Raw genomic sequence first — 21,123 nt, forward strand, 5'->3', positions numbered from 1 at the left:
TCCGGCCCTCCGCTCCGCCCGATCCATTTCAATAAGGAGTGCGAAATACGTCTCCTATTACATCATGAGGCTACAATTTGGGACCAGTGTGATGCACGCACAGCATCCTCTTCGGGCAGTTACTGAACCCAGCTGGAAACCCCGGGAAGTTGGCTCTACTCCCTAGCATCCAATGAGGAACTTCGAGTGGACTGTGAAGGAATTTTACAGGATTCGGAAATCCTTACAGGAAATGGTATTCTCCGTCTGAAACCGGGATGGCGAACAGAAACCAATACCGTACACGTAGAAGCTCTGCACACCTTCTCCTCACCGCGCACTGAACTATTCGAGGCTCTAACATCATTGCTTTTATTGGAACTACTACCAACTCCCAGGAAACCAGCCCTGCAGAAGCTACTCCAGATTCATCCCATCCTGCAGCAACCCCTCACGGATTGGGCCCACAGCTCCAACAGCATAGCTCTCAAGGACATCGAGCACCAAGCCCGGGACCTTCAACGCCAGGACGACCTATTTGAGACATCTCATACCATTACCTACGCTTCCTCGGGGACCCTCCTTTTTATCATCATAGTCTTAAGCATAGTTCTAATAGTAAAATTAAAGGCGACCGGCGCTGGGACCTCCAAAAGGTTAACCGCTGCCATCACTGTTCAGAGCCCACCAGCAACACAGACTGAACAAACCCCGATGCTGCTAATATGTACTATCAGCATCCCAACTGTCCAAATGGCATCTCACATACCCATGCCACAATACGTGCCAGCCCTAGCACCATGGACGCCCTTTAATCGTCGAGACTCCCGATCTCTATAAAAGAAAAGTACAGGTAATCGACGCCTGCGTTTTCCTTTTTTAGCGGGACATCAACCCGCTGGGGATAATGTCCCGTTTAAGGGAGAAGGTGTAACGTAAGGGTCCGGTCCCCTGTACTTCTACAACCTAGTATAGTTTATTTTCGCAATAGGTAGAATAGTTACAAATAAGAAAATATAAAAAATACGTTGAGTTGGCTGTTTCGACAACGGGGCTTCCGATCATTTGGCGGAGCACGAAGCTCGAGATCGGTGCTCAATGCTGACATCCGGAATTCCCGGCTGGGTGTGTCAATGCTCGCACGATCAATGACCCGACCTGATAAGATGCAGGCTGAAGGATGTTGCGAGACTAAAGGGGTCTTGCACCACCTTCCCTAAAATTCGCATTTATAATCCGGCCCGAACGACCGAGCTTCAGTTATCTTGTGCATCTCACTGCCGCGAGTCGCGTCCGGATATTACGTACCTGAACGGAGCAGATAACTCAAGACTATTCTTCGCCCGGCCAACAAAATGCTGGTAGTTTAAGTATTAGATTAATTGTAATTCGTATCAACGCGAACCTTAGAAATAAAGCAACTAAGATTTAAACAACCTCTTACGACGACTACTGCGAATCATACAACCATCCGAACTGTAAGACAAACCTGAAATACATTACTAGTCGTACAAATCAGAGCTCTAACGAAGAGGTGTTTCCCCTTCTATTTGAATACCACGAACCCCGCTGACCTTTTCGATCTTTTACCGCTCGAGGTTCGACGTTTCGATTGTATTGTGGGCTCTGTCAAAGTAATTCAGCAGTATCTCTCCTGACCTAATTATACCCGTAGGCCATTCGGGCCACGCTGCTTTGCCGACGCAGCACCTAACGTAACATAAGTAAGGAGAATTTTCGGATTACCTATTAAGGCAGTAATGGGATTACCGGAAAAATTAGTACATTTTTTGCCTAGTTTCATAAAAATTTATATTTAGGTTGATTGTCGTTATCGATAGTGGCCTTCGGATACTCGAATCGATCAGCTGGTCGATTCGAGTAGGAAACGAAACAGTCGTAAGCGCGCATGCGCCCAACTCGTTTTTATAGGGCGTAAACGGTACGAACCCTGCTTTTTGCTTTCTTGCAAATCAGCCTCTTAAGGTAACGTACAGCTAATAATAAATAGGATAATAAGAAAAAAATGAAAAGAAGGAAAAAAAGGAGAAGGAAAGCTCTGCGGAGAAACCACACACAACAAGCAGATAACCTCAAAAGGGAATTCAGTCTCTTAATTTAATAGGTAATCACTAAGAACTATCTTAAGATGTTTTACTTATCGTTATAGTTGATAAGTCCTAAGGTAGATGAGAAGAAAAGGTAGAGTGACAAGCCCGGTGTATAGGCACCTAGTTAATACCATAGTAGAAAAAGGGAGACTTCTAGGCAATAGAGTGGACTGTCACTGACAAGTAAAATAATAGGGTACGTTGCCATTAGTACTGGCCACGATAACCTTCTCTCAGATACTATATAGGCACTTACGCAGCCTTCTTGGATGTCGGATTACCGTAGTGTGCAGAATGAGGCACTTAAGGCCTACATAGCCGAGTTCCCTCGTGCTGTATGACAGCATAGCTATGGTACAGAAAATCCAGGGAGAATATCAGATTAGTTAAGAATATCCAGCTACTCAGAAGGAGAAAATGGTTAGGATTGGGTTGTCGAAGGGGTGTCCCACCCCAGGAAGACTGCAGTGAATGGGCTACGCTACCATCCAAAAGTTTAAAGTAAGAGCCGGACAGATACTATGGTAGGATAAGGCATACTCTAGGGAAGGATAAGACCAGTGTAGCAGTCCAGTGCCTAAGAGAGGCTATGCGACCAGCGTGAGTCAACCTTGGGTCCTTGAAGAGACAAGTGCTCCAGATAGGTCAACCATTTAAGGGGGCAGCCTCGTGTAATAAGTTTTAAAATCGATTTTATTTTCATATATGGATAGTACATAGCCTAAAGATATTACTTTTAAAATATTACATTAAAATTCGTACTGAGTACATAGTTATAGCGATTTTTGTAGCTGTGCGTCATGCAATAATATTGCTTGGGGAGCGTACTGTTCCGCTAGAAACAATAGCTTTCATTATTTCTGTGTACGGTCAAACCTTATTTTCATATATTGTCTGAGACTATATTTCATATAAGCTTGGTAAAAATATTTGTTATAGTCAACAGTTATTGATCCTGTTATCATCCGTCAGCTGAGAGTCTCTTTCCTACTGGAAACTTTAAACGCGTTTTTCTCAAAACCACTTTTTCCGAAGTAGCGTAACGCATAACTAGAAAAGTTCTCAACCGATTTAAAACATTTTTTTTATTTTAAAGGTAATAAAATTCCCCTATAGATGAATCTCAAATTAAAAATATTTTACGAATCAGTATTTTGTAATCTGTTTTAAAGATGAACAAAAAATTGGTAAAAATTAGACTTTATTTTTCACTGTCGATACTTATGTTTAAATTATCATTTTTTTAAATGAAACAAGGTTCATCCAGAGGGAAATTTTATTAAGATTGTAGTAAAAAAAGAAAAACATGAATTGATGGCTTTTTAGGGAAGCTACACGTCATGCCGTTTGAGGATGTTCTTATGGACGCTTTAACATTAAAGGTAAATAACTTTTTTTGCTACTCAACTAAAATAAAAAAAATATGATAATACTTTTGAGAGTACATACAATCAACAGCAAAAATAGCGATTCAATTATATATTCCCTTACTCCTGAAAAAAATCTGCTAATTTTTCGTGGTGTTACACGAGACTCCCCCCTTAATTGTATGGAATGTAACGTTATTTCCGCCAGTGCGAGAGGCCACTCATACTGCGTATTTCCATCTCCATCGTCCGTCCTTACTTTCGGTAACAGAGCGCCAATTGGTCATTTGCACTCAGAAAAATTGTTCACGGAATTTGACCCCATTAACAGTTAATCGTGATATCAATAAACTAAATTTATGTATATTAGGAATAATTCGAATTATTCAGAATATAATAAATTTAGATTATTGATATCACGAATAACTGTCAATGGAATCAAAATCCGTGAATAATTTCTCTCAGTGTGGGTGGTCAACAACCCTACGTTATCATTTGAGCATTTCATACCCACCAATTACATGTATTCTTTTAGCCCTGCGGCCATGCATTGGACGGTAGCGATAGCCAGGGTCGTTCAGTGTGCTAAGTCATGGAGAGTGAGGAGGATTCCTTCCGGAAACACCTGCCTCACGATCCTACTTTCTGAGAACATACTTTTCCCCCTCACTATCCACACACAGGTTGTGGTGAGGAGTGTGGGAACATACGATATCATATCCAGGCATATAGCCTCTCAAAGACGGATAACCACGCAGGCAATTTTCTCGGTCCGCCCAACCACAGCGCAATCGTATTATATTATAGAGGAAGCCTGGACATATTTCTGAGGATTACCTACGCCCCTGCACAGTTTTATATGCATCAATCGCAATCTCGTCGTGATGTACGGGCATGCTAGCCTATACTATCCGTCTCACGTAAGCGAACGCGTCAACGACTATGTGTGTGCATGTCACATCACGTACCTAGAAGCACGCACGGACACATCAGCGCAGTCGCGCGGCCATGTCCCGACTGCCTGCCTTCGGCAATCAGGATACAACGTACTGCGCAGCCGACTAGAGGCACGTAAGCATCGTTCAAGCCGGACTGAATGTTCTATCTTCTTCTTCTCACGGGGACTTAAAGAAACAACCATTTTCAGAATTTCCGGAAACCACATATCCCTGACTCAGTCTGCCTAAGGTGCTTGGCATGATATTGCTTTGCTTCCCAAGAAACCTGGATATTTCCACATGGAGCGTCGGTCTTTTCATTCGGGCTTCTGCTAGTTGATGCGGTTTATCTCAGTCGTTAACTATAATCTACTTGTAAGCCTATCTCATGAGTTGGTAACGTAGGGATTAATAATATCCACTATTCGGTATTTTTTATATTCTTTAGTTGCTTTACACGTGATATCTTGTATACGTAACGAAAAACTTCGTTACAAGAAGCATTGATAAGAAGTGCGTGCCATCAGAACTTGTAATATAACTGAATAATAGTAAAAGACAAAAACGCGTAGTACCCTAAGTTGCGCATAATATATTATTTTCATGTAAAATACAGCAAAATTGTCATTGCTACAGGGAAACGTACTTGTTAATGCATGAGATATTATCCTGAAAGAGTCTGTAAGCCGGGGAAGTAGTAGATTGAATTTAGAGAAGGGCATGGCTCCCATTAGTAGTGGCTGTAATAAAAATTGTCAAATTCAAAGTCCGTGTGCCTTATGCCTGTTTGGAGTCTAGTTGTCTGTCCCAGAATGGATACCCAGATATGGTCATAATGCTTAATCGGAAAATTCTCATTAACCATTAACGAAGTAATAGTTAATAACGATCCCTGATCTTCAAATATATGTAGGAAACTTAGTGTGAATAAAAATCATCAATCGCGCTATCATCTATCGATACCTGGTGATCAGAAAGTTTTCACAAAGGTGTTCATTGCCAGAAGTTTGACGCAAATTGTTATCGGCATTCGCGTGTAGAGCTATGCATAATACTCTAGGTATTGCACTCGGATAGACGTGATCCAACTTAGCGTGTAGATAGCTGACCTTTGCGTTACTATATGTGACATTGAAATTTTACAATTTTGTGTCTACCCCCTATATACCATGCTATATCCAAATTGAAAAAGGTAAAATTAAAATGTAGTGTTTTTTATAAAAATGTTTTATTTAATTTATCTAATTATTACATTAAAGTATTAAATGTTTAAGTATATTTTTTTGTGGAATCCGAAAAAAATAAGAGTCATTCTTCAATTAGATATTCAAAAATTGTATTGGACAGTAATGTTTACCTTTTTCATCATATTATTTCCTATTCTTAGACGAACGTCTAGAAATCTGCAAAAAAAAAGAAACTTTATTAATAACGATTTGTAAGCAGTGCAATAAATTGCCATAAGTATTATGCAGTCTGTACGATTTTTTAATTCATTCAGAGTTCTCAAGACCAGTGTTCGGAAATGTACGCACTTTTCAGCTATTTACTGTATTGACTAATAGAAAACCCCCATTAGTGACTATAGTAAACAGTTGAAAAGTACAAAAATTTCCAGGCCCTGCTTTAAGGGGAGCAAAGGTAGTAATTTTGCGCACTTTTATTAATGAACACTAGATCATTAGATTATAAAATATTTTGTATATAACTCTAAATATTGTTATAGAATAGCTTTATGAATTAAGATATTAGACGTGAGAATGAACATATGAATATGTTGTTAATTGTATTCGTTTTGATATGTGCAAGAAACAGGAAAGTACAAGAAAGAGAGATGTAGAAAGTGTTTTCAAGCGATATTTAGTTATAAGATGAATACTGGTATGAATGCAAATTTAGCGAGATCTGTGAAAATAGTATTACCAATAAAATGTGTTTTCTGAAAAATCTTTAAATCTGTGTGAATCAAGAATATTGTAAAAGCATTGTTTGTGTTGCTATCATATTCTAAATCATTAGTTATTAAACGGATAGTTCTTACTTTTAAAAATGTATTATTTATAGTGAAAGCGTTACGTAATACATAACAGTAATTTGCATTTTTTGGTAAGGTGCAGCCATAATGAGCATCATACATCAGTATGCTTCTGCGCAGTGATCGGATATTTCCTCCCAAAGTAACTTCACACATACAACCACCGTATCCGTGTGAAGTGACAACGTTTGTGCCATCACACGGATACGGTGGCTTGTATATGTGAATAGTTGTTCTGGGTGGAAATATGCGATAATTGCTTCCACGTTCCCAAGCTATTAGCCAAGTGAATATAAGGGCGTGTTCGGAAATTACTGGCCAGGTGCTGGAAATAAAAATAAATTTGGCAGCAGTACAAAAGTATTCATCGGCGAGAAGTTGGTATTATTGAGAATTGCTGGAGATCCGTTTTCTTAAGTTACAGCAGCCAGTTATGTCAGCAATGAGCTGGTTAATTGAGTTATTGGTCTTTTGAGTTTGACAGCTAACACATTTGATACATTTATCCAGAGACTTATCTACTGACTGTCATTTAAATGCGAAATATATTATATTATTTGTACTTTACCTTAATTATTATTTCAGGGAAAAATATGCATAAATTTGGATAGAATTTATAATACTATTCTTGATTGAATTCAAATTTTAATTTATGTATGTTTTTGTGGTTGTGTAACCGAAATATTTAAGCTTCTCTGATATTCATTATATTTTTTCAATATAATACTTAGTACAAAAAATGTTATTTTTATAATATATCTTTCTTTACTTCATCCTCTGGTAGATTATACAATAATGGTGACACGCGGATGATAAACTGATTTTTCTTAATAATGACGAAGATAGATTAGATGTACCAAAAATTACTACCATGCTGTTGAACATGCAATGGCAAATCTTTCACTAATTGAATAATAAAAGTATCATATATATTGCACAAGTACATAAATAATTTATAATTCTATTCCAGTCTTCACTCTTTCTTTCCGTAGTACTGAATCACTATTGTTAAAGTTAGTCTAACATGATAAAACAATAACTTAATTGCATTGCGGTCTAGTCTATCCCACAAAAAACAAGCTTCGCTTGTAAAGAAAGAACGGCAAGTACATAAGTTGTATCTAGCATAATTAATATAGTAATATAAAATATTTTAATTAAAAAAAATAGTGAAATCGAAATGCTAGGCAAGTATAAATTTTTGTTACCACGATGAAAGTTAAAATTTGGAAAAAAGAAAATAGTAACACAACAAATATACTTGCCGGTGGCCCGTTGTTTGCAATCGTATTAAATAGCAACATTTTTAACTTATGAGAAGCAACGTTTAAATTGCAAGATAGCGACTTACACATGAATATTACGGGCCCGGCAAGTATAATTTTTGTGTTACTATTTTCCTTTTTCCAAATTTTAACTTTCATCGTGGTAACAAAAATTTATACTTGCCTAGCATTTTGATTTCACTATTTTTTTTAATTAAAATATTTTATATTACTATATTAATTATGCTAGATACGAGTTATGTACACTCCGGGAAATATATTCTGTCCAACTTATAACCAAATGTTTTAAAAGGTCGTACTTCAATAGCGGTCAACACTTTTCCACATCTCGCTGGTTACCTGGTCTAGCACCGAGTCCTGAGGGTCCCGAGCAATAAACTGGGAACAATCGAAGAACCCTAATATACCTGATACTCTAATCACTAATCTAAAATTACTATTTTTGTATTTTTAATCAAACATATTTGAAATTATTACGAATACATTCCTTGTAATTTTAACATGAAAATGAGTCCAAATACGACATTAATCAAACAATTATTTCTTTTAGTTATACCTTGAAGCTGCTACTTTATTATCTATAAATTCTACGAAAAATTAAATATTACTATATATCTTCGTTATGCGTTAAGTTAAAATAAATTTCCAAAATATTGGAAAGGACATAAACATATTATTAAAAAATTAACAAATATAAATTTTAGTTTAAGATATAATTGACAAATAAATGTAAATATTTTAAAATACTATCTTCAAAAAGAAAAAGGTTAATCATCTCATAAAATTAAAAATTTCAATTTTTTTAGTATGATTCTGCTACGGGTTAATTGATGCTTATTTGGATTATTTATAGACATATTGGAATAAAATAAATTTGATTTTTAACAGGTTTTAATAAAATGGGAGATGCAAGATATAACTAATATAGAAATAATAGTCCGAATAACGTCATTTTTGGATTCATTTTCATGTTAAAAATACAAGCAATGTATTCATAATAATTTCAAACCTGTTTGATTAAAAATATAAAAATTGTAATTTTGGATTAGTGATTAGAGTATCAGGTATATTATAGGGTTCTTCGATTGTTCTCGGTTTATTGCTCGGGACTCGGCACTAGACCAGGTAACCAGCGTGATGTGGAAAAGTGTTGACCGCTATTGAAGTGCGGCCTTTTAAAACATTTGGTTATAAGTTGGACAGAATATATTTCCCGGAGTGTAGAGCAGGTAAGCCGCGCAACGAGGAAAAATCTTGTCCACCAGCTAACTTAGGCCTATTTAATTTCGTTTGACATTTCGGAACGATTCGATTTCCCAGAGTGTACGAGGGTTATAACCCTCTCTGTAAAAATAAATATTCGTGTAGTAATTAATAGTACATCGAAGGCGCCCGGGTCTTATAGGAAGTTGCCTATTGGAACGCAAACGCTATCGATGAGGGGTCACTCCCCTTCCCGTCTACTCTACCTTTCGGGATAGACAGTAACGTCACAAGTAATAGTAATTTCATATCAAGTCATTGGGGGTAATTTTCGCGAGTGCGCATCTTTCAGTCGTGCCTAACACGTACCGTTATGGAAGATAACAACAAATACTACGAACTTATTGCATCTAATTAGTAATTAGTGTTAAGAACAATCTGTAAAGGGAGAGTTCACTTGCTCCAGTAACCACATATTTTAATAGTAACTTGCGGATGCTAATGCATTATAATCTGTCATTTTATTGTAAGTATCATTACAATTTCTTAAATATACCAAATTGTTTCAAATCTGCTGTTCTAACATATGTTTACTCATACTATCATTCACCACGAATCCTGCTAATTCATTACATTCTTACCGCTCGAAGTGCAATATTATAGTATATTATACTACGAGTCGCAAAGCCAAGTCAGAGGCTCTACTGACCCAAACTTTAATGTCAAGTCAGTCGAAACGCGACTGATAAGCGGCCACGACTCCTTAGTACGTAACACAGGAACCGTCCTCGCGGTGTGGGATATACGCAATTCAGAGGATAAGAGAAGCCGAAATTTTCTTTCAAAGCAAGACCAATCCGAGTCGACACCCAGTCAACCAAACACAGATGGAGAATTAGTTAGTATAAGTTACATAGCAGGAAAATTACGTAAATTCTATGCAAATTGGGGTAAAATTACGAAAGACAAATTTATCCTATTGTGACGCTACTGGCTATCCCGAGGGATAGCGTAGAAGGGGAGGGAGGAGTGATTCCTCACCGATCGCGTTCGCGTCCCTATAGGCGACTTCCTACAAGACCCGGGCGCCTTCGATGTAATTTTAATAATACCCGAATATTTATTTATACAGAAGGGTTTCTAACCCTCGTACGCGAATATAGGGGATGGGGTGCTAATACAACAATTCCTCAACTTCGGTTAAACTCTCTTTATTATTAATTCCGTGCTCAATACAATACCCGGTTCTCCTTACACAGTATAAGTGTGTTACGCGAGGTCCTAAATGTGGACGCGGCCTAAGTTGTGCGAACGCGGCTGAAGCCCCGATGACCTAGTAGCTCATCTCGCGCTCGAGCCACTAGTCGGAGTTAGCGGTGGTCCCCACCGAGTCGCGCGGTGCTCCGCGCGCCACCAGTGGATTCCTGAGATAACTACTACGCGACGCTACGCGGATGAGTCCCTATCCTCGCGCGTGCGCGTTCCTCGACGGTTATTCGCACTCACTAAGTTCCCGCGTACTCGATCACAACACGACCCGGATTGTTTAGGTTTGGAAGTCTAAGGTCGCGAGTCCTCACGATAATTGTACTAAGTCCGCGGCCTTGAACCAACTCAAGGGAACGATCCTGTCAACTGTCAAACTCACAACGAATATATGTAATCGCGAACACTCAGTTAATTCGCGCCTCTACATAATATGCTTTTCGTTATAGGTCCGACGGAATGACCACTCCGCTAGGTTGCCCGCTTACCCGTGACAGATGAGCAGGGCTAGCGGTTCCCTATAAAACCGTTCGGTGCTACGAGCCTTAAGGCCCTAGCACACCCCGGGACGTCACAGGACCTTTTTTTACAAAACGAATATTCACCCTTATCTCAGCTACCAAAGGGCTGGCTATTTTCCTATCTCCTTCTCTCTCTCTCTCTCTCTCTCTCTTCCTGCTCCTCTCGATCGCTCTTGCTCTCGCTCTCGCACTCTTCTATCTCTCCTGGCAGCCCTTTTGACGATGGCCCGCAGGGCTAGAGTGTCCTGTCGTCCGGTATGTTTTCGCGGCTCCCTGGCAGTCGCTGCACTTGACTTATCAATTCCGGTGGCAGCTGTCAGCGGGGTCGCACAATTCTATCGGCGGCAGGGCACTATACAGGCACTCGACGAGTCATCCAAGACCTTCAAACTACATGTGTCGGGACAGTCCACGGGAGCAGGTAAGGCCCTGCGCCTGTCCCGCCGCTGCCCCGCTACACCCATCGCGCGGCACTAGGAAGCCGACAAGTTATCGATCCTCGATCAATAACTAATCCGTTGATAACTTCCTAGTTCGCACACGACCCGCCTATCTAGTGCTTGAGATTAGCAAAGCGCTAGATGGCAGCTATTGTAACGCCGCGGGAACGCAACGTTACACTATATATAATTTTAGGTTATAAGATTCGTTTCGCGCGCGCGTACAAACGTCAGCAGGTACTGACGCTAGCTACAACTGCTTATTAGGGCAAGAACAGGAGAGTAGACTAGAAATTACAATCAACGAGCTTTTATATCAGGGAGCTATGGTGAAATGCCTTGTGGTCGAGGGTCAAGTTTTATTACCATATTTTTTGGTTAAGGTGTCTAATTGGAAGGACCGTTTCATTTTGAATTTAAAATGATTAAATCAATTTGTGGCTAAAAAACATTTTAACATGCATTAAATAAACAGAGTACAAGATATGTAAGGTTCAGATTCAGGAATAGTTTGCGTGTGTATTTGAGTTTACATTACACCCTTTTGGTCTAAGTTCCACACCGTATATCTTTATCAAATTGTGGAGAGTGCCTATCAAAGTTTCTAAGAGGAAGAGGTTTTAAGAACATAATTTACCTTAATAATTGTTTGAGCATAGAACATACCTTCGTTGTTACGAGAAAGTGAAATAATTGAAATAATTATTCGAAACGTTATGCTTTATAGTAAATTATAGAAAATCAAGGCTTATTCCCTCACAACAAAGAATTTTCCTGGATATGAGTATTAATACTGTGAAATATTGTATTTCGTTACCGACTGAGAAAAGAAACCAATTCACTGAGTTAGTACAGAAATTCTTGTATATAAAAAGCTCCACAATTAGAGATTTTGCGGGTTTAATTGGCAAACTAGTTGCAGTGCTCCCAGCAGTCGGGTATGCCTGGATGTAGGAGAGACCGGGGACAATTGTAACATTTTTCACTTTTGCCGATCCCGGTTGGAGCATAATTGTATTTTAGACCTGAAATTCTGGAATTATACTTGTTCGATATCTCTTAAAGATATACTGTAGTATGAACACCTTAGAATATATTTAAAAGCAAATATTTCATTTTTATCTACTGAGTAATTCTGTTACAATTGAACCCACCTCTGGGTACAGTTGTAACACTCACCGTGTCAATTGTAACACGATAATATAAAGAGTTAAGAAGGTGCAAATAGTGATGCTGTGCGAAAATAAACTTCATTTTAATGCTGAAAAACAATAACTGTATAACATTTTCAGATAAAACAACAATATTCCTAAAGAAAATATATAGGTGAAAATAATTAACAGAGTTATATTCTTGTAAACCAGAAACTACTTAAAACATATGAATTAATTACAAAAAGAACTTAATTTCATATAAATTATAGCGAAATAGATTTCTAATTGTCTTCGCAATTTAAACAATAATAGCATAGGACATAATCTTTCTTTTTTCTCGATTTCATTGCACATTTCTCATGAGGCCATTTCTTGTAGTCAACAAACTGAATCCACACTTCACCGGTTATATCTTTCGAATATATTTCAAGGCAATAAGGACATATTGCGTCGTTGTCTTCATCTGAAGATGATGATTCGGTTTTCCTCTTTTTCTTATATTTCTTAAGAGAATTACATTTTTTCTTAACGTTCTCTTATCCACCTTTTTTCTTTTATTTTCTTCTTTCTTTGTAAAAGCGTTTATTAATGCATTTATCTCGGGTGATTCGGTTAAAATAGCCGTTTTACCCCGTTTTCGACCTCTCCTCTTCAAATCCATATTGAAATTGGCTTTTGGAAAAGGCCGAATAGTTTTAAAAACTTCTTCTGCTGAAATGTTCAAATTTAATGTGGCTTTAGTGTTGCTAATTTCTTTGGATGTCGAAGGAACTGGATCGCCCTCTTGTGTCATGGCAGAAGATATTGAAGGGATCGGTTCTTTATCCTGTGTTATTGAAGCTGAAACGTTTTCTTTTTGGTTTCGATCTTTTTCAATAACCTCTGTAATTTCAACGGGATTAGTTGCAGTTAAATATTTTTCTGTTACAATTGCAGGGGCGAATTAATGGTCCTGGAAAACGTGCCTGTTGAATGGATATATACCAGTGACCTTAAAACTATTAATGATATTTATTGGAATCAAAACAAGTGGAAAAGCCTGAGCTATAATGCCAGGAAGATCATAGATCGTCATAGTTTGGCCAGGATGATTTTTTATCCATGCATCTATAAATGAGTTTATGTATGTTTTAAATGGACCGAAAACCGTTCTATCTAATGCCTGTAGTTTGTGAGATGTATATGGTGGAAAAGAAAGGAGGATAATGTTGTTTTCCCTGCAGAAGTCAATAGTTGGGATATAGAGGTGGGATTCGTGATTGTTTAAAATGAGGAGCACTATTTGATCCACGGTTGACTTTAAAAATTTTGCAAAATATTTGATAAAAGTGAAGAAATTTTTGTTCTGCATCCATCCTGTCCCGTTTACTTCCCCAATTGATCCACTAGAAGCATCTCTAATGAAATGGGGTGAAAACTTTTTGCGAGGGAAAAGAAAAACCGGTGGTATGACGTGGCCAAGCGCGCTAACTGCTGTGCACATTGTTATGAGAGTTCCTTTCTCAGAAGATGTAACTGAACCTACTTGTTTAATTCCTTTAGCGATTATAACTTTCCTGGGTTTCTGCACGGTCGTCACTCCAGTCTCGTCAACATTATATATGTTTCTAGGTTCGAATTTGTATTGCTCCAAAACTTTAGATAAATTATCAAAGAATTTCTCAACATTTACTTTATTGAAATTAACTGCTCTCGCGTAACTAGTAGCTTCTGGAATCCGAATTGGAAGCTATGGATTTCTTTTCATGAAACTGCTAAACCAATCTTCTCCGGCCATTTTTGTGTTGTCCCAAATTTTAGGGTATTTAAGTTATTTTTTGCAACGAACTGATACGCAAGTTGGCGTAATTCCTTCGGAGATAATCCAAAGTACAAATCTGATGATGCACGCAAGTATTTGGCAAAGGCATTTTCATCATCTGAATTTAATACTTTATTATGTGGCTTATATCCTATTATTATTTCTTTACCTTCTTTAATCTTATTTACGGCACGATTTAAGGTTACATGGCAAATATTTAACATTTTAGCCCCACCTCTCTTTGACTTCTATTTTCTTTAAAAACTAAAGCTACCGCACGTTTTATAATTTCCATAGAGGGACCTCAATTAGTCGTGCTTTTGCGCTGCCTCGGCATGATTACTACCAAGATCTAAAAATGATAAAGGAAGAAATATTTGCAAACGTTTACACGAAAGAAAAGATGGCCGGGGTCAAATGTAACGTGTTTCATTTGACCCAGCTCCAAGTGTTACAATTGTCTCTAAAACACATTATTAAGGTCAGATTTATTTTATTGCAAGAAACCATAAACCTAACCTTGCATACATCACACATATACTCAACAAAACTCTATCCGATAATCTGTGATAAATAAATCAGCTCAAATCCGTATATGCTCCTCTCTAGACGGAGTTATTTTAAACCTAAAAATATTACTCACTTACGTAGTTTTTCAAATATTGCCAATAAATTTGCAGTGCTGTTAGGAAACGGCGCGAAAATACCGATGAGCTCTTAGCAATTGAGAAGGAACCTTGGACTAGAGTCACATGTTTTTTCATACATATACAGAAATGTTATTAGCATTGTTGCAATTGCCCCGTGTTACATTTGTCCCAGGTCTCCCCTACACAAAGAATTTAGAGAAAGAAAAGATTTTCCAGTTGATCATGAATGATTATAATTTTGACAAAAGAATGCCTATACCAGATTTAGTTATAAATGAGTTGAGATAGTGGAAAGAAAATTTGACTGTCAGAGTACATTATATTAAAGATTGTTGTTATGAAAAGACTATTTATACGGAAACATCCTCGACTGGCTGGGGCAAAACTGATGGAGCACGAAAAATATTTGGTTTGGTCGGAGAAGGAAAGAAATTTTCATATAAACTATTTAGAATCGCTTACCGTAAAGATCGTCTTGTTTGAAATAGCTTCATAAATAAGGAATGTATAGATGCTCTTACGCGAAGATAACAACACAGCCTTATCATATTTAAATAAAATGGGAGGTGTAAGAGTGAAAATTTTAAGTACTTTATCTAGGAAAATTTGGCAATGGGCGGACCAAAGGGAGATAATTTTATTTACGTCATATATAGCATCAGCAAAAACTGTAATAGCAGACGAAGACTCCAAAATCAGTCAGGATGACAGAATGAGAACTAAGCAGAAAATGGTCCCAAATAATAACTGAAACTTTTGGTACTGTCCATTGATTTGTTTGCATCAGACAGTAATAGAAAGTGCGAGAGGTTCGTGTTATGGAAACCACAAAAGAATGCTTGTTGCATTGACGAATTTACACTAAATTGGTTCGACGAATTCTTGTAAGCCTTCCCACCGTTTGCGTTAATATTAAAAATGTTAGTCAAGATAAAGCGATAAAATGCCACTGGAAATGTTATCGTGCCTTTGTCGAGAAATCAGCCTTGGTTCCCAATTTAGAAGAAATAATTATAGAAGTATTAATTATTTTTTAACCAAATGTTAACATGTTATTATCCCCTGACTGGGAGAAGATACATCCGCGAGCGCAACATATTCGTTTGATTGCCGCAAAAGTGTGCGGGTAGCTATATTAAACAGACGTTACCCAGAGAAGCCCTAACAATAATGTTAGCGTTGGTAGCTGACTCGACATTGAAACAGTATGCATGTGCATTGACACAATGGAACGAATTTTATAACCAAGGAAATATTCTTTTTACGGATACCTGCACAGCAAATGTCCTTAGTTTTCTGATAGAAAGATTCGAAAAAGGCGCATCCTACGAAGCTTTGAATTCCTAAAGAAGTGCAATCTCGTTTATATCACAGGATAAAATTGGCAAACATTTAGATATTTATAGATTTATAAAGGACGTGTACAGGCTGTAACAATCAAGACCCAAATACGTAGGTACTTGGGATATAGCGATAATTCTAGATTACTTTAAAGTATTATATTGTGAAAACCTCGTTAATTTAACCTATAAAACACTTATGTTAGGAGCTTCAAGTACAGCAAAAAGGGCGCAAACTTTATCATTTATAAAAATATTTAACATTAGGATATAATGGATAGAGGATTAATTATAATTGAACGATTAAACCAACTTATCTGTATCTGAAGTTCGATCGTAAATATATGAAGTTTTCCCTCGAACTACACTATTCCCACCTTGTTTTTATTAACCCTCCCTAAAGCATCACAACGGAATAAAATAGCCAAGCAGCCTAAAGCTCGAAGAGTCAGGAGGAGTAACGCTAGGAGGCGCTGCCGTCGGTAGTTTTTTGGGACTCTAAATTCGTGAATCAAATAGTAGCTGTTTGGGGACATGTACGCATTGTTATGGTAATGTAGTTCGAGCGAAGACATCATATAATTACGATCGAACTTTATGTACAAGTAAGTTCGTTTGATCGTTCAATTATATTAAAATTACTTTCGACGGCAAACTCTTGAAAGAAAAAAAAAACGAAACTTGAAACCACTGACAACGCTGATTTCATCAACCGCTACATACGAAACCTCCGTACATCAAACTAAATCAATAGCCTGATCAGCCTAAGGTCCCTAATTACTAATATACGACGCAGAGATGAACCATCCCAAGCCCAGAACGGCAAAAATTTTCAAAGCCGAGACGCAACCAGACCTGTACAGAACTTGACACCCCACCCCCCACCCCCCACAAAAGCATAAAGTATAATTAAAAATATTCTATGCTAACCAAACAAAACCGAACATAAATATGGTGACAGGATTATCACCTGTCACATTAAGAGTTTTTGAATTTAGGGATGGTTGGGTCGCTCGCGGCAGCACGTGCCGGGATCACAAATTATTTGCGCTAATCGCTACGCGAGGCGCTGATCGATGCCGGCCTGTGTAAAATTGTTGCGGGGACGCGACCTCTTTTCCTTGGGAACTTCTATGGTGCCGACGGATCGTCGCGTTCTAGTTTGTGTGTTTTTTTTGGTATTACGGAGACCTAAGGAGGAAGGATTTCCTTGCACTTTGGGACGGACAGGAGCTGGGACAAGACGTCAGGTACGGTGAAAACCTCGTTATGATGGGAGTACACCTTCATTTCTCTTTCCTTAAAATAACTAGCGGATTTTCGGGAGAAGCTGCGATAGGGAGGCATTGGCCTAAGACTCGCGGCCTAGAGGTGCAATTTCTTCATTGTTATCCATTTGATTTTTTTTTTACGGGTTTATTTATTTTAGGACCGGCCCTTTCAATTTTTAGTTATTTCTTTTCATGTATATTTTCCGTTTACAGGTCGTCAGGCCACATATCAGGAGTTAAATGATGAGCGCGACGTTGATAGCATATTAGCTGTTGAAACAGATATCTTTATTTACATAATTTCGGGAAACGTTCCCAAATGCAGTATAATTTTTGTAACTTAAAAATTATTTATCTGGATTCGATCAAAGCCAATTTAGCACATCCTGAGAACGGTATCAACCGGTCAAGCCGCTGAATGAAATTGGATGCTTGGCGCCCAAATTGATTAATAAATGTATTATTTTCAGCAAACAATAAATTGTTAAAATAAATTTTTGAAATCTATTTCTAAGTTTAATTTTGTGTACATTGTGCACTTCACTTTCGAATTCGCATTCCCCTAGCGAGAAATAGGCGTCAGTTGCCTTCGAAAATTGTGACGTCAAAATATATTAAAATCCAACTATAGGATTTACACCCCCCCCCCCCTCCCCCACCTCAATAAATCATACTAGGACTAACATCTGTAACGAGGGACCTAACATTTTCCTATTTTATCCAAAGAATCCAGCTACCTTGCACTCTACCGATCGGAGTGTAAATCGAAGACAGTGCCTAATACCGCAGAATCAGCTAGTTTACTAACCCATATTGAATAGCAACACAGCTAGTATCATTTTCCGCTTATACCACGCATTCTACTTAACAGTGTGAAAAGCTTGGACCTCGCAAGTAGCTTTTTCCTTCAAATATATTAATTTTGGTAATAAAATTTCAATTTTTTCGTATTTAAAAATGTATGATGGCGGTTATAATTTAAATCATATGTTTTTATAAGTAATTTGGCATTTTCATTATTATATGTTTGTTCGAATGATTCAGTTTTGTGAACATCCTTCTGAGGTAAATGATAGATGTCGAAATTTTATACTATGTTGATCTTACATAGTTATATTCTAGATTAATTTTTTATCATTTTCTGCTACGATTAGTAATAATAATTATCTAAAATATTAATTCCACAATGTTTCTTAATAAAAAATTTGTGTAATTCTAGTACATATTACGCAGATTCATTTCGTAGAAATATTGCTGTAATGTTATTTGCTTATTTTGGTGTAAGTTAATGATTCGATAATATTAACTCCTACTAGTACACCATTTTTTGCTAGTACTTCTATGAATTTGCCGTCTTCTTCTACACAAGTGAAGCTCGTTTCGTTGTGGGATAAACTATATCAGTGTTCACTAAATGGTTCGCTCAGGTGACCCAGAAAAGCTAGATGGTTTCTTCAATCCTGCGTCCTTGTTTACTATTTGCTAAAGGGGATGCATTGAGGGGCATAAACTTACATCTAAATTATCTTCTATAATTTTAGAATTTTGAATATTTTCATAGGGACCTAATTGGCCTGTATTGATGTGTTTAATTGACGTAGAGTTATTTTTTGGATTAAAAAAAATGGATATTAATAATTATATTTTATTTCCTATCAATAATTTAGAAAAAGTAAGCCTTTACGACGCTGCGCCAAACTTCAACGAAAAATTTGAGATCAAGAAGAAACAGATCTACATTTATAGGAATATTTGTTTTCTCTTGGTCTCAAATTACTTATTATAGTTTGGCGCAGCGTCATAAAGGCTCACTTTTTTTAATTATTCATAAGAAATAAAATATAATTATTAACCCTTAACGCTCGAAAGGCAAATATTTTTATCGAGCGTTAAGGGTTAATAACCAATATTAGTCAATCGTATTAAAGATACTTTGTGGAGTGAATTAAATTATTAAGCCTTAACGCTCTATAAAAATTTGTCTTTCGATTTTTATGACACTAATACATGCCCTCTCAACAGAGCCTTTCGAGCATTAAGGGTTAATATCCGCATTTTTTTTTAATCCAAAAAATAAGCATTTACGTCAATTAATCAGACAAATACGAGCCAATTTTTAGTTCCTATGAAAATATTTCAATTTTTAAAATTGTAGAAGATAATTTGGATGTACTTTTATGCCACTCAATGCATTCTTTTAAGAGGTTGGAGGGGTATCAAGTGTTAAAAAAAACAATTTTCGTTTAGTCTCTATGAACTAAGCTAATAAGTAAATTTATTTCTATAAAGTATATATAATTAAGTATCATTTAAGCAATATTCTGTCAAATTTTCGTAAAAAAAAAAAAATAAAATTTAACAATTGAAAGCAATTTATCGAAAAAGCATTGACAAAAAGTTGTTAAGCGCGATAGGCAGGTGCAACGTGGCAGATACAGAAATGGACCTACTACGTTAAGAATTTTGAATTTTAGCGCCTACCGCATAACTGATCGAGTCACGTGAGCTTACACACCGACCGCAGCGCCACTGTAAGTACGCAGTGAGGCCCGTCGTTGCCTGCCAAGCTGTAGAAGTGAAAAGTGTTGAGATCGTGAACACACGTGAGAAAAATGAACAGAAAAGATAATTGAGATGGAAAGATAATAAGAATAGGGAGAGACAACTGTTAGGACAAAGAAAGGAGAAGTATTGAGGCACGAGGATTGTCTACCTGGAGGATTATTCATAAAGCATGAAAAATTAATTCTTATATATCGCGTTGAGTACCCCGACCGGACGTGCGTCGCTACTTGGAGGAAACACGTAGGATGTAAGAAGCGCGGTAAAAGAAAAAAATCGGCTAGCACAGTGTTTCGACACTCGGATGACTCTGGGAATGAGAAATCGGGAAAGGCCGGAAAAATTAATAATAGGTTAGAAGACGAATTCGGATGGTCCACAACGGGCCTGGCGCCCCATAGAATTATAATTAACATCCCGAATGTGCTAGAAGGCCGGTGAAAAGGAATAGAATCCTCTCTCGGTGAAATAAAAAAAGGAGGAGGGTCTCTAAGGCCGGTTTTTGGCCCAATTTATATTTGGTCAAAAACCGGCCTTTGAGACCCTCCTCCTTTATGTTAGTAATCGCGCAGAAACATCCTACTCTTTACCCCCCCGCCACAGTATAGGCAGTTGAGAGAAACCCCGGTGATAGAAACCGGTGTATACAGGGTGTGGCGCGTAAGACGCCCCAGAGCATGGGTACAAAATGACGCGTATCTCTAACTATAAAAGATATTCAATTTTTACACACAACCTTTTCGAAACCTCTTATTACTTGGTTTCAAAAAGATTATATGAAAAAACGAAATATCTCATACAGTTAAAGAGATATGCGTAATTTTGTATCCATGCTATGGGGGGGGGGGGGGTCTTACGCGCCACACCCTGTATAAAAATTTACTTAACTTTTAAGATGTGTCGATAAAGCTACTATAGTGGCTTTGCAGTAATTTCGATAATGTATTAACTATATATGTTATTTATATTGACAAATCTTTAAGAAAAAAGAATCATTACTTTTATGAAAAAATACGGGCAGTCTAAAGGTTAACGAAATGATGACGAAATTGAACTTAGTATGAACTTTTCTCGCTAGAAAATAAGTTAGGTACCATATTTATTTCAAACAGAAAACCCTCTTCCAAAAAACGCGAATTACACAGAATATCATCAAACATCATCAACCAAACTCATAAACCAAAAAAGATTTTGTTAGT

The 21,123-nt window shown here is 37.4% G+C and overlaps 1 protein-coding gene across 1 annotated transcript in view; it reads right to left on the minus strand.

Annotated features, from left to right (window-relative positions):
- Nucleotides 1–5,612: 5,612 nt before the first annotated feature.
- The window catches only part of LOC136784771 (ATP-dependent RNA helicase SUV3 homolog, mitochondrial-like), a 154,492-nt gene continuing 138,981 nt past the window's right edge, over nt 5,613–21,123 (minus strand). Inside the window, exon 8 of the mRNA XM_066745660.1 lies at nt 5,613–5,798. Within this exon, the coding sequence (XP_066601757.1) occupies nt 5,766–5,798 (33 nt within the window). The 3' untranslated portion in view covers nt 5,613–5,765. The remainder of the gene's footprint in view (nt 5,799–21,123) is intronic.

Source organism: Prorops nasuta, unplaced genomic scaffold (genome assembly GCF_024137725.1).
Source record: "Prorops nasuta isolate Cenicafe-Biocafe unplaced genomic scaffold, Cenicafe_Pnas_1.2 PNAS00071, whole genome shotgun sequence".
Classification (NCBI taxonomy): Eukaryota; Metazoa; Arthropoda; class Insecta; order Hymenoptera; family Bethylidae; genus Prorops; species Prorops nasuta.